This window comes from Chroicocephalus ridibundus, chromosome 6, assembly GCF_963924245.1.
Source record: "Chroicocephalus ridibundus chromosome 6, bChrRid1.1, whole genome shotgun sequence".
Classification (NCBI taxonomy): domain Eukaryota; kingdom Metazoa; phylum Chordata; class Aves; order Charadriiformes; family Laridae; genus Chroicocephalus; species Chroicocephalus ridibundus.
The window spans coordinates 51,679,617-51,689,244 of NC_086289.1; the positions used below are offsets into that span (position 1 = coordinate 51,679,617).

Below are 9,628 nucleotides of genomic sequence, written 5' to 3' on the forward strand. Positions count from 1 at the left end.
ACCGCCATCGCTGAACAGCTTTTCTAGCGATGCAGGTGGCTTTTTTTGATGAAAATTTTCACAACATGCCTTCTCCGCTCGCAGCGTAGCCCCTTCCCCAGGGACCCCCCGCGGCAGCCAGGTACGTGCACGAGTATCTCGCGTCGCCGGGCAGGGCAGGGCGCTGCAGAGTGTCGAGCAGTGCCAGGATAAAGAGCTGAGCTCCTCCCGGTTCTGGATGAAGCCGCTCCACAAGGCTTCTGTGTTTCCTTCACGTGTGTTCTGTTGCAGTGCTACTTGGTATGCAGTTCGTACAGCCCACTGAACCAGCGCACGCTCCGGCACTCGCGCACGGGGATTGTCATTCTCGCAGCTGCCGGGAGCCTCACCTCTGTGCTCGGGTATTTCTCCTGATGGAAAGGTTCGGATCGGGCTGAAGGTGAAGACAGCTACACCTACTTCAATGGCCCTACAAAGCACAAGCAGCTAGGTGTGAGAAGCTCTGTCCTTTCTGTTAAATGGCTTCATCTTAGAAGCATTTCAGAGTGAAAACTGGACAGCTATATTTTCTGTCGGAGGCACCGCAGGGAAAGCTGGCTAGCCAAAATCGGTAGCCTAAGAGTGTGCCACAGGGACGAGGCACTGAGTGTGTGTCCCACCCGTGAAGCGGCAGCACCTAGGACCTGCCCCAGATCTGGCAACGCAGGTGCACATCTTGAACCCCACCAAATTTACAAATACGTGGTTGCCCGTGGGTCCCAGGGAGGGAATGGCAGCGGGAGCAGCAGTACGAGGTCGTGAGGCAAACGCCGATTCCTTGGAAGACTCTGGTACAACACAAGGTGGGTTACAGCGGGGTGTGGGGTCGGAGGAGCAGACATCTTCAGTTGCAGGCGGGTAAGCTGATTGCTGAGCTGGCAAGTGTCCCCTGCCCACCCAAACCTGCCAGCTGCAGGATCAGCAGCGATATTATCATTACACACCAGTGCTGCTGCTGCTCCGGTACCTGAGCCGCTTGCTGAAGAAACAGAAACATAAATTTGAAACCAACGCTGGAGGGCTGCCCCTATGTTTTAAATCCTTGGATGACTCTAAAATGGTGGGGGATTTGTATTTTGGTTCCAGCAGTTTTGCTCACAGCACGTCATCTCCGGTGAGGGGCACCTGCGCCGTTATTTAAGCCTGGGTCCAAGCCCATTTCTGAGCCCAGCTTTGCCCACTCCTTCCCATTTGTATATTGCGATGTCCTCAGCAACATGCACCTCTCCGGAGGGGAGGAAATAACCTCAACATAAGCTGATGCTTGGTGGTGGTGCAATCCGTCCAGGCTGGAGAGAGGGCAGCCGCCACCCACCAGGAGCTTTGCCGAGACCGATGCCGGCACGTCAAGCCCAGTGTCAGCAGCCCCACAGCGGGCAGGGGACGCACAGCAGGGCCGATGTGCTCCTCCCCTTGCACTGTGATTTCAGGAGGGATCGTGGCTGCTGTGGGCTTTGTTTGCAGCCTGAAAACTCAGATTTGTGTTACCTCTCTGCACGCAGCCCGAATTGCGCAGAGGCCTCTGGAGAGGTCCCCGAGAGGTGATGGCAGGGCTGCCTGTGACTCCCACAGCTCCCAGTCCCCAGCCTTGTGCCACTGGAAAACTTAGCGTAGCTGTGTATTCATGCAGGTCTTACAGCAAGTCCTACCTGCCCTTGCTGAGGCACGGCGTGCTGCTGTAGGTCAGAGCGGCAGCGAGCACAGCGTGAACCGCGGGAACCACTTGGTCCTTACGCAGCGCTTTTTGAGGATGCTGCTCCCCAGACAGCAGCATTGCCCCCACGGCAAAGCTCCTTGCTGCGTCCCTGTTTTTCTCTCACTAGCAGCAGTTTCTGCCCAACTTTGCGGTGGCTGCTGGGTGGCAGGTCCTCCCCAAGACCTGATGGCTTCCTCTCTGTAGCCCTCCTCTGAGACCCTCTGGAAAAAATATAACCATGTCATCTCTTACTTTGAGCGTCTCACACCAGCTTTACTTCCTTCCACCCGCCTCCGGTAGCGAAGCCGGGAAATGCATGTGGCCGACAGGTTCTTATTTTCTCAGATATTCCTGAGTCACTGCTGAGCCAGTGGGAAGTGTTTGAATGGTCTCAAAGCGAAAGGTTTGTTAAACTATTTTCCTGCTGGCTTTCTCAGTTTTATATTTTGAAGTAAGTTAGAGGTGGGGGGAGAGGCTATTCTGCAGTTTTATGCATTTTATTGCCAGCAGAAGGATTGCTTTAGGTACTAGGCGATGAGGGCAGCGCGGAGGATTGTGTTCCCCTTCCTAATGCAAGATTCATGCCCGGCCTGTCTCTCCTTACGTTCGTGGATGCTGGTGCAGCCACTCCACTCCACTCCAGCAAACCTCCCCAAGCACCCGGGAAGGGGCAGCGAGCTCTGCTGTGGGCCTTTGGGAGAGCTTTAGTTTACCTGCTCGTCCACCTCAGCTGTTGGTGTACCTTGTTAATACAATACAATACCTTGTTAATACAATGCGCTAACTCAGCTTTCATTTGGAAATCTACTTTTCCTTTGAGAAATTGCTCATTCTTTTCCAGCTGCGAAGAGGGAAAATGAATAATTCACCCAGCGTTGAGGGAGGGACGGATTGTTGCCCAGCAAAGGACAACGTGTCCCTCTGTGCCGCAGAGGTGGTCGCTGGCCTTTTCGGGTAATGCAAAGGAAACGGGATCCAGGTGGATTCTTCCTCCCTGGTCTGTTTGGAGGAACCCAGAGCCTGAGGTAAGCCGGGGTGTGGGGGGGAGGGTTGTCCAATGAGGCAGCGATATTGTGTTGACAGTGATTTGTGCCGCAAGTAAAAGGCCCGGCTCCGCTCTGAAACACGAGACCCCGAATCAATAAATTATGGGCCTCTCTCTTAATAAATTGACAGCCCGCTCCAGCCCTCCCAGCGCAGGGAGCTGGCCCAAGCCCTGCCTGCAGGAGGGACTCCTATTGTCCAGAGGCTTTTAAGGGCAGGGTCTGCCCATCGCTGGCTCAGGAGCTTCTCCGCAGGGCAGGAGGCTTGCTGCACGGCGTGGGACCATGGAGGGAAACATGCACCTCCTCCAGGTCATCCGCAAGATGCGTTCCCAAATCAACAAGCTGGAGAGGGAAAACAGGGCCCTGAGAGGAGAGCTGCAGGTCTGCAGGCAGAGTGTGGCGCCGCTGGAGAGAGGAGCAGCAAGAGGAGGTGGGAACGGCGACGTGAGGAGCCTCGCTGATGATGGGGAAGGACCGGCTGGCCCTCCAGCATCCCTGCATGGAAACATCGCAGCCGGTCCTCCTCCCGCACCAAAGGAGCAGACAGGTACTGAAGAGCCAGGGCTGCCCATGACGGACCTCCCATGATGGGAGATGAGCCACCGGCCGTCTGTCTAGTCAACTTGATGGGAGTGCTCTGGCCTCCTTCAGTGCCCACACCCAAACCCGCCTTAACGGGGTGTCTCACTCTGGGGTCTTTTGATGGGGTACATGCATCCCCCAAGCTGCGTGTGGGATGGAGTGGAGAATGTTGCTGCTGCTCAACTGAACTGTTGAGAGTTCAACTCAAAGAGTTCAATTTCTCTTTTCCTAAGCAGAATTTGCCTTACTGCTTTAAGATTTCATGGGCATGGACTATCTCGATGGGGTTTTGCCCATGCCAGTCCCCTGTCTGTTTCAGACAGAAAAGCACCAACGGTTATAATTGTGCCGTAACCTCTATTACCTTAGTAAAAGGTGAGAAAAACTCTACAAATAGTAACAAATAGTGATGCATTGCATACATCGCACCAGATGTGCAGTTTCTTTTTACAGATAATGCAGTTAGTTTAGGCTGAAGGAGAGAGGGGCTAAAGGAATACCATCTCTTCACAATTTTATCAGAGGGGAAAAATGGGAATATTCCTCAGTTATAGAATTCTGGCTGGGGCTTCTGGAGGATTTAATGAAGCAGGAATTAGAGCAAAATGCTGTTTTGTGAGAAGCGGTTATCTAGAATTGGATGTGTTTATCGGCAGGGTCAGGCTGTTGGGTATCGTATGTTCTTGAGGCCTGTCACCTCCTTGTCTGGTGTCTGTCACATCCAGGCCATTGGAAAACTGGTTCCCTAACGCAGCTTCTTGGCATTAGCATGGTGTGTGCTATGAGTTGCAGCTGCCGTTACAGTCCATGTGCTCCACAGGTCCTGTGGCCAACCTAGCCTCAGCTCTGAACCAGCCTCCTGGAGAGGTCCAGGCCGTGGAGAAATGCCTCTACAAGTTTTGAGACAAGTCTGTGAAAATGAACGAGATGAGAGGCTGAACAGTACTCGTGGGTTTGCACGAGGCTATGAATAACGCCTGCTTGCCAAGCCCACTGAGCCCTGTGCTCCGGTCACTAACCTGAGGGCCTCTGAAACTGCGGCTGTTGGTGGCTGTGGGTGCCGTCAGCTTGGGAACGGCCAACTGGTCTTTTGGCAAGCAAGGCAGATGTGCAGAGTGCTTTCCAGCCACGTGGCTTTTCCTCTCCAGCTGCCATCCAGGGGAAAGACTGGGACCCAAAGGGGCTGTTTGGCCTCTTCTGCCTTTTGGCCTCCCCACATACAAAACTTTTTTGAGCCAAATGAAAGTGATTAAAAATACATGGGGGATATCTGAATTCTCATTATTATTGTTCCTAGCTCTGCTTTTGTCTCTGCTACTCAGATACCACCATGACGGTGCGGCGCTACCCCACTCCTTTGCCAGCGCCTGCTTCTTCTGCCGCGCGGTCCCAACAGAGGCCCCCGAGCAATGGGCTCCCGGAGGTGCCGGGCCGTGCCCCGCCACCAGCCCCTCCTGCCGCAACACAGCTCGACAGCGGGGAGGAGAAGGGGCTCCAAAAAACACTGGCCAACTGCCTCTCCAACAGCCATTCCAGGAAAACGGAGCTGTTTCAGGGGCATGTCTATAGGTGCAGGTGGGTTCAGTTTGCCTTCAGGGCATCGGCTTCCAGGGCTAGCTGCCGGTTTCACCCAGTAATTAATACATATGGACGTTGCTTTGGGTTTTAGTTCGTTATCAGCAAAATTTTTGATTGTTTGAATGTATATGGGCATTGAGCAGATGGGAAAGATGTCCTGCTCCTCCTTGCAACATGCCAAGATCGTCAGCGTTAGCAGTTTAGATCTGCTATAGAAAGGAGAGGGGAGGGGGAAGGGGGTTGAAATCTTCTCCACTTTAAAGCCAGGCAGGGTTTTGCAGATTGACAAGCTAAGCTTGAAAAGGCTTTTTAAACTTTGAACAAAAAGCATGGAGATATCGAGGAACTCTGAACTATGCTTTTGAACGTGTGGTTAATATGGCCCATGGATTTATACGCACTGTATCATCTTTCCCCTGCAATTGAAGCATTACCAGTTAACGCTTTCAGCCTTGAGAAAAATATTCTCAGGACAGCTTCTAAATGAAGTGAAATGGCTGCTGGACAAGCCCTGGGCGTCTCTGGTCTCTGATGAGAAGCTTTCCCACACAGGGCAACCATCAAAGGTAGAAGCACCAGTAATGAGAGTGCGATATGTGATATGCCCAGTCACTCCCGGTGCCGATACACGCCCTGGGAATCCATTTAGATTGCTGATTTTAGCACTGATCGTGTCGGGCTGAAAAGAGAAAGGGTCCAAATGTCCTTGAAGCCAGGTGTGTTTGAACACGGAGAAGCCGGTGGGTCTGCCTGCCCACACATGTCCCGGGACAGGACTCCCGAGGGCTGTAATGGCTTCTGCCGCCTGCACTGACGTCCCCGTCCGTGTGGCCCTGTGTCGGCTGTCACCCCGTACCCCCCCCACGGCACCGCGTCCCCGGAGCAGAGCAGGCACAGCCCCTCACGCCCCCCGGGCAAACCCGGCCAGCAGCCCCGCTCCTCACCGGCATTGGGAGGGGACCACGAGGTCAAGTTTTCACAGGCACCTATGGTTCCTTGTAAGGGCGTTTGAGGGTCAGATGTTTTACAGCATTTAAACACCTAAATTTAGTCCCTGGCAGGGATCTGGGATCGTTTTCAAAAGCACCCTGACCCTGTAACTCTGGATTTCAGCCTATGCTCCGCTGGGTTCAGGGAAACTTAAGACTCTCGGTGCACATAAATGCTCCTCGTGTGTGTGTGTGTGCGTGTGTGTGCGTGTGTGTGTTAGGAAACACGGGGTCAGTCTGCAGGAGCAGGAACGGCAACGGCAAATTCTGCTGCTTTCTCCTAAGGGGAAAGACAGCTTTCAAAGCAATCGAAATAGCGACATAGATCAATTACAACTAATGCCTCGGGACCTACGGGTTTAAGAGCATCCGTTACCCAGTGGCCAAAGGAACGGCGCTTGTTATTTTATTGCTCTCTTTAGAGCTGCCTTGTCAGCTGGGAACGGCAGTGAGTGTGGCACCATGCCCCTCGGCTGCTCAATGTTGCTGCTTTAGGAGCAGGAATGGCTGTGGAAAGGCCTTTTACCTACCCCCCTCTACAGCCTGGGTCATATCCTGAAGGTTAAAGCTTTGTGTTTCTTATATGGCAAAAAAATTTATATATTTTCTGGTCAAAATGGTGGATGTTTCCCTTTACATACACAAAGGTCTAACACAGAGGGAAATCTTTGTAAGCTTTTAACTAGTGGGATAATTTGTGGCAATGAGTTCAGCAAGCTAATTAAGCTTAATTTTTTACAGTGATGACATTTTTGCTTCCCAGCATGCTGAGCCATGACAGGTTTTTCTCTTTGTTTATTTTAGTTTTCTCACACCTTGTTCCAAAACTATAATCCTGTATGTGATGTTGAATATTTCTGCTTTAAAATGAACTCTTTAGAGGTAGCACCTTGGATTTATCTCGAGTGCAGTTGTGTCCAAGTAATAAAATGACAGCCCTGCTAATAAATACTCATTAATTTGCATGTCTATGACATTTTCATTCATATATGCTAAAGCATTCTTTATACCATGACTCCCACTTTCTTGGGTAAATAAAAAAGACTAAATATTTTAATACACTAGGCAGGATAGGAGAGGCTGGGAATTGTTTTCAGGACTGTTACAGTAAAACTACAAAATGCACAAGGCACATTTAGTACAAATGTCACCACCGGGGTGTTCAGGCCTTTCACCTTCCAGTGGGACAGGTCTAACTGGCAGGTGAGAAGGGGCAAGGAAATCACAGACACCCCCCTGTAACCAACAAGAAGTACTTCCATAGTTTCATGGCTTTCCTTTCTGCTGTTCCCCAAGGGCCTGAGTGAGCTGCCAGTGATTGCAGAGGAGACTCAGAACGAAAAGCAAAGCTCTGCAAAACCCAGTCCTCTTACTTGCCAAACAACCGCTTTGGGGACACATAAAGGAGCCTGTCCCTCTGTTTTCACAGTCTGACAGGGAGCCGTAAGGATGGATGGAAAAAGGCAGATGCTTCCAGCAGACAGGCAAGCTATGCTCGGTCCCGTGGGAAGACCGTGTGAGCTTTGTCCCAGCGGGACATGAAATCCTGCCTCCGTGCGGCGTGCAAGCGCTGAAAGCATTTACCTTTTGCTTGCTGGGGTGGTTTTATTTAGTTTCTTTACATATTTTATACATTTTTAATCCTCATAATGCTTTCTTGTTTTTCTCCAGGGGTAAAGTAAAGGCCGTTAGTTTCCTCTTACCAATGGATATGTCATCATATGCTGAAAATCGGGGTTCTCTCAAAAGCCCACAGAATCAGAGCACAAAACGGTTAACCACCATCACTGAAAAGGATATGTGAGCTGGTGAATTTTTAAAGGCCCATTGATTCTTGAGATAAATTGGCCTTAAATGATAGCTACGTGTCAGGTTCCTTTCCTGCAAAACGCTTTGGCAGGGTGCCTGCGGAGAACCACCCAGCCTGTGTTGCGGGTCACTGGCCCCATGTTTAGCAAGGAAATGGAAGCCACGCCGAAGCCGCCTGGAAGCCGGAGCACCGTGATGAAGCCACACGATAGCAAAGGTTCCTCGACACAGTAGCTTCTGTGCAATGTGTCTGAAGGATGCCTCACCTTAGGACTGCTGTAAACAGGACGTTGAAGCCGATTTCGAGGTGTTTGTCACAAACAGTGGAAATCATGTTGCCACTTGTGTTTGCCGATTCCCTTGTCAGAAAGGTATTTGATGTGAGTGACAAAATGAGAGCTGTTAAAGAGCCTGTCAGGTTTTCTCTGTATGTGAAGCTTTGAAACTTAACGATACTAACACAGCAAAGTTAGCTGAATCTGTAATGCCCTCTTAACATTACTCTGAATTTCTACAAAGCTTGGCTTTATGTCCATTTGGGGTTCATCTCTAAGGGGGCACAGGGGAAAGTAAGGGCTAATCAGTATGTAAATGTGACTGCAAATCTGTTTCTGACTTGGTGTGTTCATCCGGTCAGAGACTAGACATCATACACCAGATCAAAATAGGAAGAATTTTTAATATCAGAATTTTTCAGGAATGTCTTCCAAGCGTGGCTGGGATCAAGAATCATTAGCAGAAATTCAGCAAACGGATGCAAAATAAATGTGAGAGAGAAGTACAAACTGCTTGTAAAAAATGATGAGTACTTGCTAGCTCTAGTCATATGAGTAAAGACTGTGTCCCACTTGTTTATTTTGATTACAAGTACTTATGGACCGAAAATACTGCACAAAGTTGCTGTTTCTTTATGTACAGGCAGCACTGAAAATTGGATATTGCACAGAGAACGCATGAACAGTAGGTGTTCGTACTAGTAACTTTAAAGAAGACGTTCATCTCATTGTCTATTCTTAAACTCGAGGCTTCAAAAGTGAAAGCAGAGACCTGGTGGAAAAAAATCCCCTCTGGATTATCCGTAATGCTGTATAAAAATCTGTGCTCCTTTTCTCATTTTGAAATGCACCGTTTTGTATATTCAAGTACATTTCTAATAGATTCTCACCAATGAAGTAATGATTTCACTTTCAATGCTATTTTATTTGTGGATTTTATTTTCAGCTTGGGTCCATAGAGAGTTGCATTGTAATGGCAGAAGTAATGAATCAGTGATTTCCAGCAAATGAGGTTACAGTTTGGAAAGTCTACTGAACAGCTCGTTTTAGAAGGCATTTACAGGGAAGTGGTTTGTAAATGTTTTAATGAAAGCTCCATTGCCAGAAACAGGACATGGCATATGTGTTCAGTTAAGCATCTAAATCCAGTCGATTTCACTTAGCAAAGTAACAACAAATGTCTTTTAAAATCTGGCCCCTAGACCTTTGAGTTACCTAAGGTCTATGCAAATTCATGGTGGAACACCAGATTTGGTGTTTGTAATGGGATTTCGGATTCCATATGCGCTAGAAAGCTTTCAAAAATCTCAACTTTTAAGTTTTCTAAGCCTCAGCTTCCATGAAGCAGCAAAGGGAATGCGCTTCTCCCACCCTTTTCATGACAATTCAATGTAGATAGGTCACTGACACTAAGACTGTGTATTAGTAAGCATATGACAGTGACAATACTGGCTGCCAATTTGGTGTCTCACAAATACATATAACTTTGTGTACAGTCAAGAAATTAAACTCACTGGGCATTTATTAAGGTATAATGGACTTAAACTTTTCTATCCTCAGAAGGAAAATGAACAGAAAAGGTGGAAGGCAAAAGAGGGAAAGGAATCAAAGCAGTCATTGACAAATGGCCATCAG

At 49.3% G+C, this 9,628-nt stretch overlaps 1 protein-coding gene across 1 annotated transcript; it reads left to right on the forward strand.

The window, feature by feature from the left end:
• The first annotated feature begins 3,042 nt into the window (after positions 1-3,042).
• Positions 3,043-7,826, forward strand: CCDC195 (coiled-coil domain containing 195). The gene is made up of 4 exons (XM_063339855.1): positions 3,043-3,307; positions 3,999-4,012; positions 4,640-4,917; positions 7,581-7,826. The coding sequence occupies exons 1-4, from the start codon at positions 3,043-3,045 to the stop codon at positions 7,711-7,713; spliced, it is 690 nt and encodes a 229-aa protein (XP_063195925.1). The 3' UTR covers positions 7,714-7,826.
• Positions 7,827-9,628: the final 1,802 nt, after the last annotated feature.